The 19,743-nt window shown below is 40.8% G+C and overlaps 1 protein-coding gene and 1 long non-coding RNA gene across 7 annotated transcripts in view; both read right to left on the bottom strand.

Moving 5' to 3' along the window:
* Positions 1-19,743, bottom strand: part of KCNK2 (potassium two pore domain channel subfamily K member 2) — a 181,385-nt gene that overhangs the window by 101,890 nt on the left and 59,752 nt on the right. For 2 of the 6 annotated variants that reach the window (XM_020808679.3, XM_020808680.3), the window contains exons 1-2: positions 17,123-17,436; positions 14,714-15,024 (exon numbers count right to left, since the gene is read on the bottom strand). In XM_020808679.3, coding sequence (XP_020664338.1) covers positions 14,714-15,024; positions 17,123-17,183 — 372 coding nt within the window. In that variant the 5' untranslated portion in view covers positions 17,184-17,436. Of the gene's footprint in view, positions 1-14,713; positions 15,025-17,122; positions 17,437-17,953; positions 18,256-19,743 lie in introns of those variants that run through there. The other 4 variants (XM_078382954.1, XM_078382955.1, XM_078382956.1 and 1 more) reach the window with 3 other exon arrangements.
* Positions 13,453-13,746, bottom strand: LOC140704515 (uncharacterized). Its single transcript, XR_012083744.2, has 2 exons — positions 13,660-13,746; positions 13,453-13,625 (listed from the first exon to the last, which is right to left on the bottom strand). It is a non-coding gene; the product is annotated as an uncharacterized LOC140704515 (long non-coding RNA).

The following is a 19,743-nucleotide window of genomic DNA, read 5'->3' as shown; positions in this document are numbered from 1 at the left end:
CACCGCAAAATTAAATTATTTTGAATAGTGTTGGAAATTATACACTATGGATAGAATCCTGTTTGGTTTTGCAAAGTGTCAATGGCTCAGTGCTATTTCTTCCTGATCTTTGGCTTGAATAGGGTGGAGATCATTCCATGCTTTGAATGAGGCTTTCTGCTTGCACAAGTGCTTGTTGGGTCCCCTCTTGCACAAGTGGCAGTCAGAAGAAAATCACACATAGAACACACCATTCCACATAGCTGCTGAGCAGTGAAATCAGTATCTTTTCTATATGAAGCATGAACAATTGTGTAACAAATGTAATTGTTCAAGATACTTCTTGAACACTTTTGTGTCACAGCTAAAATAATTATTTCTCATTCTCAAGTGGGGCAGAGAGACAGTATCTTCCATTAGTTCGCTGACATCCATTTTATAAAACTATATCACAAAAAAAAGAAGTATTTGTATTTTGATCCTGATGTAAACCTTCTGTCTTTTGAGCCCAAATCTTGGGGTCGAAAAGGTTCTATACAGTTCTCTAACTCTGACAGCCGAATTTTAAGGAACCTTTCTTCAAACAACATTTAAAGTTGAACTCTTGACCCCTAAAACATTTAAAGTACATTCATATCAGGCAGCAATGAGTTGCAGCCATCTATTTGGACATAAGAAAGGTTATTTCATTAAAGCTTGGGTTTAAAAAGGGGTCAACAAGAAAATATGCCATGTGCCTTTAGCCTCACATAAGATAGGCTTCCTTGCCTGTAAATGCAGAATCAGTGGTCCAGCCATTTCAGTAGTCTATCAGAATCAATAATTCAGATGGATCACACAGGGTGGATAAAAATCAACAGTGTTTTTTTTTAAAAAAAATGTTCTAATTTAAAAAATATTAATTGAAATCATTAAAAAAATCCTTTCTAAAATTTAAATTCTGATTTTAATCAATTTTATTTAAATCAAATCCACCCTGTACTAACATTGTGCTCATAAATCAAACCTGCCTACTGAGCTTAAAATATGATATATATTCACTATCTTGTTTGAATCAAGTCTTACTATTTTTATACAAGCATGCTGGCAACCTAGCCATACGTTCCTATGAATGAGTTTCAGATATACGTAGCAGCATAAATAAAAGTTCATACAAACAAATTCCAATCCTATTTCTGACAACCTTCCAATCTGGCATGTATATTTGCCCCTTCTTGTAGCATAAGGTCAGGAACAAGTGTTCTTCCCTATGTTCTGCTATGCTTACATGGGTATATTTTATTTATTTATTTATTTATTTATTTATTTATTTATTTATTTATTTATTTATTTGTTTATTTATTTATTTATTTATTTTATTGTATTTATACCCCACCTATCTAGTCATTTCGACCACTCTAGGCGGCTAGGCTGGACCTCTTTTATAAGTCATCATTTATTAGGTGCTATCACCCTACGAGTAATTGTTATGGAGCTCCTGATATATCACAATCATGTCATGTCATACCAAGAAGGCAAAAATCAGTACACCATAAATCAACTCAGTTTGTTCACAATTCTGGCAGGTAGGCAGAAAAAAAAATTTATTATCATCATCACTACCACTATCAGATTTCTACCCACCCTTCTTCAGAACAGTTTGAGACAGGTAACAGGTAACAGAATATGTTGCAAATGTGTGCTAAAATACAGTACAGTAAAAGCAGTGCAAGCAAGGAGCTGTCAAAAATAAATCAACTCCTTCCTTATTTCTTCGAAGTCTATATAAATATATATTTTAACAGGCACCAGAAAGTGTCAGCAGGGGAACAATCAGATCTCTGATGGGAATTCCACCATCTGAGTGCTGCCACCAAGGAAGCGGTGCCATTTACGGCACTCTTACAAGTTTCACTACTCAAGAGCACTACAAGTACGTCTTATTCAGCTGTTTTTAAATGCCAAGTGGATGGGTCCTCAATCAGGAAGCTCTTTAGACATAAAAATACTTTATCCAACACATTGACTTTGACAATGAAACATTGTTATATTGCTTTCAATAATCATAACCGCGTCTTTGAATGCTGTTTTTTAAGTGTTTAATCATTCAATGTATTTTAATTACTATTATAGTTTCACTTTTTTAAACATATAATTTATTGTGTTTTTAATTCTATTTTCTAAAATTATGAGCCACCTTGACTCCTTTCACTGGGAGAAAGGTGGCCTATAAATGAGTCAAATAAATGGCTTTAACAATATGATCTCAATACACCAAAACTGATATTTATAATGCCTACTTTTGTGCAACTAAATAAGTAGATATTTGAATTCTGGTTGCTCTCAGCTTCTCTGACACATGCAAACCCCCTCACCATGTTAATGTGTGCGTTCATGAAGACATATGCTTTATAGTACACCTATAGAATAATAGTGAGTGAGGTTGAAATATAGGATACAACACAGTGCAGCTTGCACATTCATAACAAAGAGACATGCTCAGAAATAATTCCAACAGCCGAAATTTAGATTTCTGAAAAATCCAGCCAACAGGTCATCTTTAGTAAGTTTACACATTCAATGTACCCTACAAAACTATGGGAGTATACGGAGAGCTGTGTATGATAGGTGTACCACAGTTCTCCTACACCAGTGGTTCTTAACCTTTGTTACTCGGATGCTTTTGAACTGCAACTCCCAGAAACCCCAGTCAGGACAGCTGGTGGTGAAGGCTTCTGGGAGTTGCAGTCCAAAACTCCTGAGTAACCCAAGGTTGAGAACCAGTGTCCTAGACAGAAAGCACACCAAAACTTTGAGAAAGTACACAGCCAAGGCACAAAATCAATATACATATTCCTGACAAATTTCCGTGGAGCTACTAAATGCATGCCGGTATGTCCAAGCAAGGACACATAAGGTGGTATCCTTAGTGTTCCTAAGTTCAACCTAACTTAAGATCTGATCAGCTACTTAACTATATTGATGTGAATCTTAGCTCAGGGCACATCAAATGATGGTAGCTCTTAAAATATGGATCAGCTCTCATTCAAAGTTCATTTCTTTTACATTGCCTTATGGCTTTTTTCAAAAATTGGTTATAGGATAATATGAATTATCACCAAGCTCTAAATGGGCACATCTGCTGTTGGAAGGAAAATTCGGAATGAAGTAGCCTTGGGCTCCCTTCATAGCTCCAGAAGACTGGGAGGCTTTCCACAGCAGAGTTTCAGGTGGCGCAGAGGGCTCAGGTGGAAAAGGGAGGAGACAGAAGAAGAATATCCTGTTTTTGCTTGTGAAAGCTCAATGGGGAGGGACATCACCTCATACTGCATCTGGTAACTTAATTCCTTCCAGGGTGGGGGGCAGGAGATGTGGGTATATATCCTTGGCACTTAGTTTTCTCTTTTGTTCTTTTCTTTCTTTTTCATGGAGAAGGATTGTTTCATGTAAGTTCTGACCTGCAACCTAAATCGGTACAGCTCAGACACAGATTTGCCATGTTAATGAAAATAAAGTCAGTGTCATGGCAACAGGTAGAATATTAATGTCTGTTGAGGATAAAAGTACCAGTCCATTTCTGGTCTTCGTTTCACATGTGTTCATTTATAAGTCATTTCCCACCTTTGTCTATATCAATATGCATTTATTTATTTATTTATTTATTTTATTTTATTTACAATATTTTTTAGCCGCACCATTGCACACACATGACAATTTGTATTTTAATCACAGCTTAAATAAATATATTGCAACATTTAGGTAACTGTAAAAATCAAAGAAAAACTGCATCCTGATGCCTACATTAATCCAGGATACAAACTTCAAAATGCAAACTAAACAAAATTCTCAGCCATGTCTACGGTCTGTATGAGTTTTGTGCCCATTACAGGGCTTTTCTCTCCTTTTTTTGCAGAGATAATCATGTCCATAGATCTTTTCACATTACTGTGAAATAATTAACAATTCTGTTTGTGCCATGAAATACTGTATATTCGTTTAACTGTGCAACAGGAAAACACATGCATCTATTATTGAATGTGGAATTTCATTCAGTCAGGCTACAGCCCAGCCTTAAAAATCTATTCTAGATAAATCTTATTTTCTATGTGGTAAAAAGTCTGATGAGCAATCCTTCCATCTGGAAATGACAACATTCTCCCTAGTGCAAACGTTAGACATTGAAGCAATAGATCAATACCACTTTATAGGGTAATTTGTGGTCTATTATGACATTCCAGGCCTGTATTATCAGACTTTGCATGTTATAAAGCAACTTGCCAGACTATCCAAATAATAAGTATGGAGTGTTCACACATCCTGCCTGTCACTTTGGCTCTGCTACATCCCATTCTGTTTTCATTATATGATTGTATAAATCTGTCTGGCCACTGAAGCCTATAAAAATCTGATGATTATTATTTCATTTCAGATATATAAGACAATTATTGACCGCCCTATTAAAATAAGTCTCTTGGGAGAAATATTGATTTATCACACCAAAACTAGTAATGTGGTAGGTAGGTAGGTAGGTAGGTAGGTAGGTAGGTAGGTAGGTAGGTAGGTAGGTAGGTAGGTAGGTAGGTAGGTAGGTAGGTAGGTAAGCAGGCAGGCAGGCAGGCAGGCAGGCAGGCAGGCGGGCAGGCGGGCGGGCGGGCGGGCAGACAGACACAGACAGACAGACAGACAGACAGACAGACAGACAGACAGACAGACAGACAGACAGATAGATAGATAGATAGATAGATAGATAGATAGATAGATAGATAGATAGATAGATAGATAGATAGATAGATAGATAGATAGATAGATAGATAGATAGATAGATAAGACATAAGACATAAGACATAAGAAATTTATTTGTCATTGCGCTCACAAGTGGGTGCAACGAAATGAGGTGCTCTTCCCCAAGGTAAAACTGGACAACACTACAAAAAAAAAGTTAAAATATACACAACTTTCACCATCCAAATATAGATACCCCGTTTTCTCTCAGCAATTAAAAAGTCCACCAAAAACTTATGGCCCCGCATTTAAACTCAATACTGCACTTGGGTAAAAACTGTTCTTGAATCTGCTTGTCCTTGCTTTCAATACCCTGAATCTCCTTCCTGATGGTAATAGTTTAAAGAGCTGATATCCCGGATGAGAGGAGTCTTTCAGTATGTTAGATATCTTCCTCTTACATCTGTTCTTATACAATTCTTCCAAAGAGGGGAGTGAACAGCCAATGATGTTTTGGGCCGTCTTGATCACCCCTTGAATTGCCTTTTTCTCTGCCACTGTGCAGCTCGTGAACCATACACAGAGACAGTAGGATAATATACTCTCAATTGAACTCCGATAGAAGGTGATTAACAAACTCTCAGTCAATTGTTGCTTTCTAAGAATCCTTAGAAAATACAACCGTTGTTGTGCCTTCCTGATTAACGCAGCGGTGTTTGCACTCCAAGTCAGGTCATTTGTTATGATAGTCCCAAGAAACTTACATTCAACCACCTGTTCCACACAAACTCCATCTATATACAGTGGCTGAATGTCTGCTCTTTTTTTCCTATAGTCCACTATGAATTCCTTGGTTTTTTGGATGTTAAATAAAAGATTATTTTTTTTGCACCAGCGGGATAGCTGTAATACCTCGTCCCGATACGCAGACTCATCATCCCCAGAGATAAGTCCTACTAGTGTAGTATCATCTGCAAATTTGATAATCCTATTACTGGGATGGTTATTGGTGCAATCTGATGAATAAATGGAGAACAGTAGTGGACTAAGGACACAGCCTTGTGGAGTGCCAGTGCTGAGTATCTTGTCAGTAGAGATGTAGTCATTCAGTTTAACCCTTTGTGGACGATTTGTTAAAAAATCCCAAATCCACAGACAGATAGAATCTGGAAAGTCAAGATCTTTAAGTTTGTCTATTAATCTGTGGGGTATAATGGTGTTAAAAGCAGAGCTAAAGTCCGCGAACAGCATTCTTACATAATTCCCTTGTGTTTCCAAGTGGGATAAAGCCATATAAAGCACAGTATTGATCGCATCCTCGGTTGATCTATTTTCTTTATAAGCAAACTGAAGCCCATCAAAGGAATCAGGAAGGCAGGAGATAATATATTTCCGAACTAACTGCTCAAAGCACTTCATTAAGATTGAAGTTAGTGCCACCGGCCTGTAGTCATTCGGACTGTTTGTAGGCAACTTTTTAGGCAGTGGAACGATGACGGAAGCCTTGAGACAGACGGGAACTGTGCATAGTGTCAGGGATCGATTAAAAATTATAGTCCATATCCCGGCTAGCTGATCAGCACAGTCTTTTACCACCCGACCAGGAATTAAGTCGGGTCCAGCTGCTTTTCTGGAGTTAACCACCTTCATAGTCTGTCTCACATCCTGCTCATTCACAATGAAGGGGGGACTCTGCTGAGTAAATGATGGCAAACGAACAGTTTCAGTTTGATCGATCTCGAATCGAGCAAAAAAGTTGTTCAACTCCTCAGCCACCTCCACGCCTCCGCCCGAGGAAACCTTTTTTGCTTTGTAGTTTGTTAGTTGTTGAACCCCCTGCCAAACTTGCCTCATGTTATTGCTGAGAAAGCAGTCTTCAATTCTCCTCTTGTATTCGGCCTTAGCTTGCTTAATGCCTCTCCTCAAGTTCGTTCTTGCTGCACTGTAGTCTAGATCATCTCCAGACTTAAAAGCCTTATTTCTAGCATACATCAGGCGTCTAACCTTCCCGGTCATCCAAGGTTTTTGATTGGGATAAACCCGGATACGTTTATCCACTGTGACCGTGTCAATACAGTGTGCCATATACCCTAACACTGCAGCTGTATGTTCTTCCAGATCAGGATGGTAGATAGATAGATAGATAGATAGATAGATAGATAGATAGATAGATAGATAGATAGATAGATAGATAGATAGATAGATAGATAGATAGATAGATAGATAGATAGATAGATAGATAGATAGATAGATAGATAGATAGATAGATAGATAGATAGATAGATAGATAGATAGATAGATAGATAGATAGATCTGTTGTATGATCAGATATGGCTATCTGGGAAGCCCTTTCCTCTCAATTAGCTAGTATGAACTATGATTTAATGTTTTTATGAGTTGATTCAGTTTCTTAGCTGCCCTTCAAGGCTATACAGTTGTACTTTGTGTACTAGTTAAAAATGCTACAATTCTGAATGTACTATCTGAAGTCCCTGTTATTGTAACAGTTCATGTGAGACTCTCTTTTTACTATGATACAAGTAACAAAAAGTGAAATGTCTCCAATGATGATGTGAACTGTGGGAGTGAAAACAACGAAAGTCATATCGAAGCACATTACATCACTAGTAAGTTCATCCTCCAAACAACAGACAGTTGATAAGGATAAGAAGGTCTAAGTAAACTCAGGGCTGATTTTATTCAGCTCTTGAATTTGATCACACAAAATGAGTGTCTCCCTGATGACTTAACCATTCCAGTGACCTGTTCTGTAATTTCTGAAGTCAATTGTATTGAATTTTTTTAAAGTACAAACATATATAGATAGAGCTTAGATGCAATGTTTGTAGTTTGCATTTGCATTTTAAAGATAGGCTCCAAAAAAACTTCAGATGTATCTCTAAAAAAGGTAGCACTTGAAAGACTTGTAGAATCAGCTTGCTATGAATCATTCTTGTGTCACCAATTTTTTCCTCTCTAACAAGAGTGGACAACTTCGGCAGAGCTGAGGGCTGTTTTCCAGATTGGCCAAGGATTTGGGAGGCCACACCCCCAAAGGGATGTGACTGAAGGAGAAGGAGTTATAGTTACAATAGCTAACTGATTTCCTTTGTATTTTATTTTTTAAATATTATTAATACAGTACAGCATTTCAGCACTTGAGAAAGAACAAGACTTCCGGGGAGCATTGGAGGAGACAGAGAGGCCCTAGGGGGCAGAAAAAGAGCTTGGGGAAAATTTTGGTGGTGGGATCTTTGCAATTAAAGGATTTCCCCACCACTCCATTCTGTGGCCCTCAAGATGAAAGGGAACCTAAGGAAGCCTCAGGGAAGAACCAGAAACATTTCATTTACAAATGCTGCCATAGTTGAGGACATCATCAGCCCTAAGCAGCGTAAGTTCTGCTAGCAGATTTCTGCCACAGAATTAATCATTGAACAGTGAACCAATAAAACAAATTCCTCTGCTTGGGACAACCAACAGGATTCTGGCCATTGTATATCTATGAAAAAATAAGACTTATCTTTTGGAGGCACACTTGGGGAATACTTTAAAAAAAATAAACTAACTCTAAATAGACACCATAGGTTTTCCTTTTCCAGTTTTTCCAGTTAAGAGTACTATCTTTCAACAATGCTGCCTAGGCCTGAAACAAATGTGCTGGGCATGGTTTGGACTTGGCTTCCTCATACCTTTAATTCAAAACATAATATAATTCATTCTAGTTTCTGACATTTCAGCACAGCATGATATAAAGCAACAAGAGCAGAGATAATACCCTTGGTAGCCTGTTGGTTTTAGATTTCATTATAGTGACAGTAAGATATTCACACTACATAATTATTTGAAATATTATTTGAAAACTATGTCAGGTGAGTATTCTTCTGTCTTTGACTCTAAAAAGTTAACTTCTAGGGGTGGGATTTCCTCGGCCTATATATCTCATAATTCTATATTTTGGGAGTTCAGATACCTCACAGAGACTTATAAGGCCTAAATTGGAAGGCTGTGAAGCCTAGCTCCACCCAAGCTTCCTTTTCTTGCCTCATGGCTATCTGGGGGCTCTTTTTCTAAAGTAGAGGTTAGCCAGAGCTCTATCTCAAAGCCTTCCTTTTATTTAAGGTCTTTCTCCCAGGTGAGCTACATTTATATGTTTGTTAGACAGAAATCCCAGAATGGAGAAACATAAATGTGTATTACAAAAGATCTGAAAAACCTATCCCGACTAACTTCTCTTCCCAAATTCACATTTATTAACACACTAATATATCAATAATCCTACTCAGATTTTACCTGTTTATATTCATCCCAAAGGTATAGGTTCCAGCCATGCCCCCTCTGCTCCCATTGTCGCCATCTGAAGACAACATTCCCTGCTATCCATGGGAGCTTTCCTCATGAGTTGGAACCCTGATTTCCCACCGTTCCATCTCACATGAAGAGCTGCCACAGATAGTGGAAGCTGTCCCTCTGTATTTTTCTCACCATGTGTCAGGGGCCAATGACACCAGAAACAGAGATTGGGGCTAGAGCACTCCTGTTAATCCATAGTGATTGTATATGGACAGATTGCTCCTGAAAAAAGGTAACTACTTTATCAGTTCGGTTCATACATTGTTTAAGTGATATGGCCTGAAGAATCACTTTCAGTACCACATTATAGCAGAAGGACACATCTGCATAACTCTCTGATGTTGCTACTTCCTACGACACATTGCCCTGAAGCATCTTCATATCAAGCACTTTGCCCACGCAACAGACACAATTGGCTCTTATATATATTGCCACTATGACAGAGATCCCAAGTATGCTGAAGTGACTTTCCAGCATATAGTGTACCACATGGGTAATGTCACAAATGGTGGATTTTTGTTACCTGGAAGATTGTGTATCTCAATGCATCCATCTTATCATGCCGAGATTTCACTTCACAAGGTGTTCGGTGTGACAGTACTAGCTTTCAAAAAAACCCAAACCCCAACAAAATATGAACAAAGATGACAAGAAAGGTGATAAATGAAATATAGACAAAATTATTTTGAAATAATATTTAAAACTAATTTAAACATCCTTTTTTGAACAAAAAGGTCTGAAATGTATGGAATAACAAATATTTTTAATCTCCCCCATCTTCTGTTTGCCTCTTGTCAACTGTACCACTACTTGGAAATGTCGTTCTCAACCACTGGTCCTCCAGGTATTTTAATGCGCAGAATCCCTGGCTGTTATTCTGCACAGAGCCTCTGGAAGTAAAGTTCAAACTATCCAGAAGACCAACAGGTGAGAATGAAATGAGGTCAAAATCCTAGGAAACAGTTAGAGGAAGTCACATTCCTACAACATTATTCTCTCACACCAAAAATGTGAATGCCGATGGCATGCACAACATAATAGTCTAAGATGGCATTTCATCTTGATTGCACCAGAAGCTTCTACTCACACAATGGGATTTCCCCATCATCTCTGCCTTCTTGCAATCCCCCTTCACACTTTCCAAATTTGTTTGAGGCCCACCAATCCTTTGTAGCAAATATTGTGCAATGCCTGAGAGGCTGCAAGATGGAAACGGAAGCTGCTTTGCCAGTGGTGACCATTCTGCTGGTAGATTGTTCAAGAGAATTCTAAGCAAAAGGTGGGCTTGTTCTGAAAGACATCTCAAAAGGACAGAACTAGAACCATTACATTTTGCATAGGTACTGTCAATTTCCCACTTTGAATGATTACAGCTGAACTAGCTGAACTCTGAATGATTACAGCTGAACTAGCTGAGGGTTCTGGGAATTATAGTCCAAAGAAGTTATATTTCTGTCTCATTAGTTCTGGTCTGAGTACTATGATGGGGGAAGAAACAAGTTGAATCATGAGAAGAAAAAAGATGGAGGAAAGGAGTGGATAGGGACTAACCATGTTTTGATCCTGGTAAACACTGAATGAGTACCTGAATGGACAGAGAGAGTAGTGCAAAAGAAATAAGTGGAAAAGGGGAAGGACAGCAGTGTGGGGGCACTGAGAACAAGGCAAAACTCAATACTGGAAACATTTGCTAACTATATACCATGTTTCCCCGAAAATAAGCCAGGGTCTTATATTAATTTTTTGCTCCAAAAATGCATTAGGGCTTATTTTCAGGGGGTGTTTTATTTTTTTCATGTACAACAATCTACATTTATTCAAATACAGTCATGTCATCTTCTTTTTCTATGACACAAAAAACATTCTATGACACACAGCCTTAAAACAACCAGGTCCACTATACCAAAGGCAGATTTATTGTAAATGCAACATACAACCAGCACAAATTACTGGTAATTGGGCATGTTGTACTTTACAGCAAATGCAACTGAGATAAAATTTGATTCAAATCTTACACAGAAAACTCACATTGATAATTCACTCGTATATAAATGTACATGTACCACTGAAGTACTGCCAGGGTTCAAAGGATCAAAGCATTGGAACTTTATGATCAGTAGAGATGAGAACGTCATCTCCTATTCAACAGTCTCTAGCTTCTCTGTTTTCCTCTGAGCTTAGTAGGAAACCTCACAGTAACTGCAGGGAGAAATGGGACAAATTTTCCCAGTAAGAATATATTGCTGCCTTAAAATATATATATTCCTGCTGTAAAGGGAATTAAGACGTATGAGATTTCCAAAAGACACATTCCTCTTCAAGACGCAGTCTAGTTCATGGATTTGCCAACATAGCTGCCTAAACATTGGAATTCTTCTTGGATGCATCGTTAAAGTAATAAATCATGATGAGCAGCTGCTCCTCAAGATCTGCACTGTTACACACTCCTGGGAACATTTCAAGAAGTCCTATCTCTATCGTTTGTTATGTTGGTACTCAGCCATGGTCACAAAAGGCTTTTAAAAAGTGAAATCCAGTATGATCATGAAACAAGCTACCCAGGGTCTGGAAACAGAGCTTTATAATGAATACAGTCCTATAATTTCCCCCACACAGACTGTCATTAGTGCTATCTTAATACCCTACTATTGCCTAATGTTTACCTTCAGAAAATTCAGTTCAGAAATACTGTTTATGTGTTGAATCATACTGAGAACAATCCTCCCTGGAGTTAAAAACTATTATTATAATTGCTCTATGAACAAGCAACAAAAACCGGTCTCCTCAGCATAATGTATTTTCAACAGCAATTAAGCAACTACAAAAGATGACAGGTTGACAGAAATGGAGGGCAAGCTCTTAACAAGGTGAAGAATGGAAGCACTGCTGTGAAACTGCAATCCGTATGCAACCCATAACTCAAAAGAAAAGCATGGAGGTGTCTTAAGGTGATCCAAATGGGACAGTGAAACAGTGAGCCTTTGAAGTATTTCTTGGGCTAAAACCACTATAGCAAAAACAAAAGCATCTTACAAATTTGTCACTGATAGACAGCTCATGACCAGAGGATGGGCTGCACCCCGCTGAAATTTTAGGGTTAGCTGCTTCTCCTTATCAGACCACAAGCTGCTCCAGATCATTTGGTAGCACTTAATCTTTCTTCTCACCAACCTGAAACATACTTGTGGTTGATTTTAAGAAGAGTTTAGACTAGCAATTAGAAAATTGGTGATTCATTTTGATTTGTGATTCGTCAAGGTCACCAAATCATTAAATTACAAATTAATGGTTTTTTTCTGATGAAACGATTTGTCAATTCATTTTTTTAACTTTAAAACTCTATAAAATTCCCCGCCCCAGCACCTAGAGACACCAGATTTGCAGGGAAGCGTCCCTTGAGTCTCCTCTACAACTTTTGCAAGTTTGGTGAGGTTTGGGTTTCGAACATATGAGTATACGACCACAAGGAGACCCCCCCCCCAGGAATGTTCCACCAGGCACTTAGAGACACCAATTTATACACCCACAAACTGGGTCCACTACAAAGGAAAGTGCCCTTTTGCAGCTGACCCAGGGAAATCCAATCTTCACCAAACTTGGAGGAATTGTGGAGGAGAGTCAGAGGAAATTTCCCTGTGATTTTGGTGTCTCTAGGTGCCTTGGGGGTCATTTTCTAGCCAAATGAATTGACAAATCAAAATTTGCTAAAAATTTAGTGATTCATGATTTGCTGGGGGCATGGATTCCTTCAAATATGAATTAATGAATTAGCAATTTTTAAAATGAATTTGTCAGCAGTTTCTGTGTCTGGTTGGGAATTCAATTCCCCACTGTTCTTCCTTGACAGGAAATGAAGTCAAGCATCCATATGATCCTCTCCACCTCTGCAGTTCAAAGATTATGAAGATGGTGGTATTCACTTAGTACTAATATGATGATCTGAAGTAAAATATGTATGACATTTAGCACTTAATTGAAAACTGCAATGTTGTTCTCAAAGTATCAAAGCACATGAATCAAAATATGTATCAAAATTACATGTGTCTTTTGAGAGAAAACACATTTTCATATATGTTTTCAAATAATATTTAAACACATATTTTGATACAATTTTGAAAACGTAACGTGGAAAAGGAAGAACTCACAGTGAATAAATGATAAAGTGGCACAGCCTAGAAGTACATGGATATCAGTTACGTCATTCAGACCTGTATGAGTATATGCCTGCAATCCCATACACAGACATCTATATGGAAGACTTTCTGTCTTGAATTTATCACATATTTAAGGAGAAGTACTTCAATCAATATTGCTTGTGGAATATCATCTTTGCAATTTTTTTTTTAAAAAACCACCTCTTTTTTATCCCTATCGTGAGATTCTTCCATGTGTGTGTTTTTCCCCTGGTTGGAAAATTCATTTATTTTATTTTATTTTATTTTATTTTATTTTATTTTATTTTATTTTATTTATTTATTTATTTATTTATTTATTTATTTATTTATTTATTTATTTATTTTATATCCCGCCTATCTGGTCGGGTCAGGACCACTCTAGGCGGCTAATGGATGGATTTTTTCCAATGCTTCTCTCTCCTTTTTTTTCCCCCTTGGTGGAAACACCAACCTATGTATAATGGTTACATGTCCTGCAGAAAGTGGCACAAGATTTCTTGGGGAGAGCATTAAGCTGTGTGCAATTTGACAGATGAGGGAGGTGGGGGAAGGTAGAGGGAAGCCAGGAGATCTCCCTGGTGCATGGAGGGGGGAATCTCAGTGAAGAGTCCCAGTATAGTGAGACACCCCAAAATGGCTAAAAACACACATTTTTTGAGTAGTTTCCACATCCATGCTTACTTGGAAGCCCTATTCAACCAAGTACAACTTATATCTAAGTAGACACGCATAGGATTGCAGTGCAAAGTAGCTAATTTTACTCCATTCTATGGTGCATTCCAATGGACTTCCAAGGCTGTGAAGTCTGGTCTTTGCATCCAAATAAGTGAGTTCTATTTAATAAGACTGTTCTTTAAGAACATAACAAATCTTTATACAAAGTTGATTGTATCTCTCATACTTCATGTTAAGCTAAACCTGTATCTCTCATACTTCATGTTAAGCTAAACCTGGATACCATGTCACTTACTCTGGACTGCAGGTTTAGTGTAGTAATTTCTTTTCATTATTCATCAACAGCCAAGAACTATACTATCCAAAACACAGAGAAAAACTACATTTCAAAGTACAAGGTAGGGTTTTATATCTAGAGCTCTCCACCACAGTTACATATACACAAGCTAGTGAGACTGTTAATACTTGCTCATCCTTAGCTGCAGTCTTCATAAAAAGTAGTGGGTAAGGCTCTATTTTGCTCTTTTTGTCAGGCAATACAGCAACTTATCCAGCATAAGAGCAATATACAGTATTGCATCTTCCACTGAACAACAAACTAAGGAAGCACAGTTTAAGGATTCGGTGGAAATATTCATATTAACACCATCCTAGTACCAAAACAGGGTTACCTTGATTTTTGCACGTGCAGCCTTAAGTCACACTACCTTAGTCCAATGTACAAATATGAGCCACAGTGCAAGGTAGCTAGTATAGTAGCATCCCATGCAAATGACAAATTCTGTTCCCTTTAAAACATGACAAGCGCTCATTTCTTTACAGGAAATTACCTGAATCAGTTCTTCAAGTTCTGTGTCATTTACACAGGCATGCTGTGCTACAAACATCTGCTTCTGAAACACGATAGTTGTTCTCTGGTTAGTTTCATGTGGCTGCTCCAAGGCTTTGAATACAGTAGCTCCGATAATTAAATACAAAACCACCACCAGAAAGATGGTCGAGACCGTCTTCCATTTCATAACATTAATAGTTGTATCACTCTCCTCCCGTGAAGCAAGCACAGTGGGTTTGGTAGAAAACGAGAGCCTGGGTTTGGAGTTCTGAGTGGCAGATTTGGGGTCCAGCAAGTCAGGAGCCGCCACTAAGAAAAGAAAAGAGAGGGAGGGAGAGGGAGAGAGGAATGTTAATTTTTTATTTTTATGAGGCCTGTCAGTGATTGATGTAAGTTTCTTTTTCTTGCTTGAGGTTTAGAGGGAAGCTATTAATCCATGCAACTATTTAACCTCAGAGAGGATGGTGCTCAATATGGAATTGACTTGTCTGTCTTGACAAGAATGGAAGAGGCTCCTGCAACTGGCAAACAGCACTACTGTACTCTGTTCATTCCTTCATGTCTTCAGCTAATGGTATTATAGTACTGTATTTGTGGTTCAAGCACTGAAATACTTCATGTAGCTAAATCACCAAATGTAACGAGAATGAAACAATACTAGGAATTTACTGCACATATTCTCATAGCAACATACAGCATTTAGTTCTTGTGTTGTTTATTTAAATTAACCTTTCCTGATGCATTTCAGCATTACTAATGAGATACCTACTCTGTATTTTTAGTTTAGTATTGAAAAGTTAACACAAATAGTCTCTTTCTGAACATTACATATAGAGAGCAACCCACACACAATATGCTGGACTCAAAGATATGTATTATTAAAATATTTGCATCTCCACTTCCTCTTGTGCACAACTGTTCACAGTTCACGACAAGTAGCATCACTTGGTGAGTATTTGTTAAATGAGATGTGTAGCAGTACTTGGGTGAAAAATTAATGCACATGTTTGAGACTTAGAATATCAAATGTTGGGAGGGCGGCAAAGACTTTCTTAAGTCTATGTCATGAATTTGCTTCATACGAATTAAATCTGCAATGTCTGCACTGATTATCAATCAATAACAATATGGCACACCAACTTAAGAAAAAATGCATATAAGATCACAGAGATGATTTACGTGAAATATTAAATACAAATAGTGTAGGGGAACTCCAATATATTTCAGCAGTGGTACAAATCTCTCCCTCCTCCACCTTCTCTCTTTCATGCTTACCACTCCTAAAGACAGGCATGTCTTTCAAAGGATTGGAAGGCAGACACATGCATAGCAGAGTGTTAATCCATATCATTACCCACATGCACAAGGAGCACCATCAAGCATTGGGAGAGGTACAGGCTGGCTGATTTTAAAGCAGAGAGTCACCCATAATAATTGTAATTAACATGATAGACCTGATCTCCCTTTTCCTTCCTTCCCCTGCCTGGCCAAGAGGAACAGAGGCCACAAGACGAGAAACCTCAGATTGTGAATCATGACTCATCCCAGTGTCATCAAGCAGTTATTCTTTTTTACAACTCCTAGAAAGTGTGGATTCGAGGCAACACTTGCGCCTCCCTAATTCCTTTCAGTGTGTGGCTTTATAACCACTCTGATCACAAAGTAAAGATGCTACCAGAATGCCATCTACCTATCCAAAGATGCAGCTTTAGAACTACCTCATTCTGCCTCAATTATTATAATGGAACTAATCCCGCTGATTTCAGAAGTACTCCAGAATCACTGGTGTGATCATTTTGAGCAAATGCTGCTGCCTACAGGCTTTCAGGTTAGTTCCTTTTTTTGACTGCTGACAGCAAGAGTGGATGTTTAACAGGACAATTTGCATGCCCAGTGGAGCTCCAGTATCAACCCCGCAGCCCCGTTGGACTTCTGCAGGACTGAACTGATCAAAATATGAAGCGGGTAGTAAACCACACTTGAGAAAATGTGTGATGGGCAGGGCGAGCAGAAAGGGGAGGGGACACAAGAGTAATCCCCACTGCTTCCATCACCACCACCATCATCATTGTCCTCCTGGCTGAATGCAGCTGCTACCACTAAATGCATGCTCTTCCCTGGCTTAGCATATTGTACCTGGCTCTAACATCCCTTCCCTCGCCCCAAAATGGTGGCAGTCCAGGAATATTGCAACAAGCCCTCTCCACACACCTGGACATAATAATAGCAAGAACAACCATCATGCCGCCCTCCCGACCAGATGCAATGCATGCCCATACACTAAAGATTCTCCTGGAGTTTTGGGTAGCAGAGTCTCCAGGCCCCCCCCCCGCCCGCAGAAAGCTGTATGCAGCTAAGCTAACAAAGGGAGAAAAGAATGGCACAGTAAAGCCCCTTTTTTTCTTACGCGGATGGCACATCCAATAGGCGGTTGTGCTTTCAGCCTCCTTCGCTGTCCATCCATCCATCACCCTCCTTGGCCGTCAAGAGTCTCGTGCACCTTGCCAGGACTAAGTCCCATGCCCTCCCCGCTCCTTTTCCCCCGAGAGGAATTAGGGACTCCGCTGGAAAAGCATCACGACAGATCAACCTTAGTGTTATTTTCCTCTTTTCGCTTTTTGTTTAAAAAAAAGGGGGGGCACCAGTTTCTCCCTCTCCTGTGCTCCCCCCTCCCTTCCCCTCCCCAACGCAACCCAAGATGCTCTCGCAATCATTTGCAACAAAACGGCACGCCGGCACGTCTTCCCACGCTCATAAAGGACGGGGGATGGCAAAGCCCCCATCTCTCTTTGTGGACCTTGCTGGCGTTTCCCCCCCCCTCCGTCCACCCCGACCCCCAAAGCTACACACCCACCCCTTGAAACAAAGATGTAGTGTAACGAAGCAACGAGGCGCCCAGGTGTTGCATGCATGCAGCAGCGCGAAAAGAAAGAAAGAAAGGAGAGAGAGAGAGAGAGAGAGAGAGAGAGTCCGTGCAAAGAGGGGTGGCGGGTGGGGGCAGGCAGACGGCGTGGGTGGGTAGGTGGGTGGGCATGGGCAAATGGGCTCTCCTGCAGGGGATGGGGTGGGGCGGTGGGGTCCTCTGTTCTACAGAGCAGATGCATCGGCAAAAGCTAAAGGCGCATGCAGCATCCCCCCCCCCTCATTTCCAGGCAGCCTTTTCCTCTCTCTCTCTCTCGCTCTCTCTCTTTGCTTTCCTTCCGAGCCAGCGAGACGCGCCATTGTCACGAGTACTCACTTCTTATTTACAGACCCGGTGCCCTCTCCTCGCTTCACGGGCAGGCATTTTTTCAGGGCTTGGGGAGGCAGAGTTTGAGAGAGAGTGGTAAAAAAGAAAAAAGAAAAAAAAAGAGAGGGGGGGTTTGAGGTGGGTGGGTGGGAATTGGGGTGGGGTGGGGGTAGGAGAGGAAAGGGGTGGGGAGAGAGAAGAGAAGAAAAGGAAAAGGAAGAGCACGAGCCGCGCGTGGGTCTTGGCAGAGGCACCGCACGGACAGGGGGGGAAAAGACACACACCGCAGCCAGGCGCGCGCGCACACGCACACAACACACACACATACACACACACACACCGAGGCACCGAAGAGGGATGGGTGTGTGTATGTGTGTGTGTGTGTGTGCCGGGAGGAATCCGGGCTTGGATTCCACGGGCACGCTAGCAATCTGCGTGTGTGCGTGTGCGCGCGCGCGGGCGTGTGTGTGTGGCGCCTCGTGCGTGCGTCTGGTGCGGAGTCTGGATGCCTGTGCAAAAGCGAAGGGCTCTCCTCAAGGTGTGTGTGCGTGTGCGTGTGTGTGTGTGTGCAGTACGCCCTCCGCTTCTTTCCCCCCCCCCCTGGCCGCCGCCGCCGCTCCACCTCTCCCGGCGGCCGGCGCCGCCGCCACCCTCCCCCTCCCCGCCTTCGAAGGCACAAGGGCTCCTGAGCTCCGTCCGCTCCCTTTTGAGCGCTGCGTCCGCGAGAGAGAAAAGCTTGCGGGGGGGGGGGGGGCTGGCTAGCTGGCCGTGGTTAGGAGAACCTGCTCTCCTGGCGCGGCGCCTCGACGGAAAGAGGAGTCCCTTTTTTTCCCGTCACGACGATGGGTTTCGTTTTATTGAATGGAGGACGAGTCTCAGTCCTTTCCCTCCCGCCGCACGCGCGCACACACACACACACACACACGTTCCGAACAAACGAGTCTGGGGCTGGATACGTCCTACAGATTCATACAGTTAAGTCTGGCACACCGGCGGGTCTCGGCGTGCGACGTCCAGGGGGCATCTCACTCTCCGAGGACGTCCCGTCCCGGTGGATTTTCGGGGTGACGCTCCTGCCTTTTGTATTTGACTGAGAACCCCTCTCTGTCTCCCACCCACCCACCCACCTGCTCGCCTTGAGTCTGCCCGTCTGAAGGACGCCTGCCAGGCGCCCACCATTTCCCGCCTATTTTTCTTTCCAAAGGGCAAGACTCCCGCCTCTCAACCTTCCAAGTGGACCCAACTTCAGTATCTCGTCAGAGCTCCCCTCTGGTATCCCTACAGCCAGGAAGGAGAGTCCTCGTGTGGATGGGGTGTTTGTGCCCGACCGATTTGATGGGAAAGAAAGCCGAGAGATGTAGAAAATGCTACTTGTTTGGACTAACTACGTCGTCTAGCTGCTAGTAGTCGTTTTACTCTGTTGAAGCAAAAGAGAAAGCCTAAGTCATGTCAAACTCACTAGAATTATAGATCCTAGTGATTTCTAGTTTTTCTCTTTTGGACTACAGCTCCCCTGATCCCCCATCCTACATGGCTACTGTCCTTGTGGTGTTTTGAAAACTAGTCTCAAGGTTTTCCAAAACTCTAAGGAAGAGGAAAAAACACTTATCAGATTGGGTTAAGAAAGCATGTGCACCAGCACCAATACTGACCTTCTACACCCTGACCCATAAGTCAACCCTCCCTTCTAGTGAACTTTTGAACTGGGTAAAAATGTCAGTTCATGGCAGAAGTCATTTTAAAAATACTGAATCACTGAAAATCAGGGAAGGTCCTCTTGTACCTTTTCACAAGTGGGA

This window comes from Pogona vitticeps, chromosome 1 (genome assembly GCF_051106095.1).
Source record: "Pogona vitticeps strain Pit_001003342236 chromosome 1, PviZW2.1, whole genome shotgun sequence".
Lineage (NCBI taxonomy): Eukaryota > Metazoa > Chordata > Lepidosauria > Squamata > Agamidae > Pogona > Pogona vitticeps.
The sequence above is the reverse complement of the archived record's forward strand: the minus strand, read 5'-3'. Positions and strand labels throughout refer to the sequence as shown.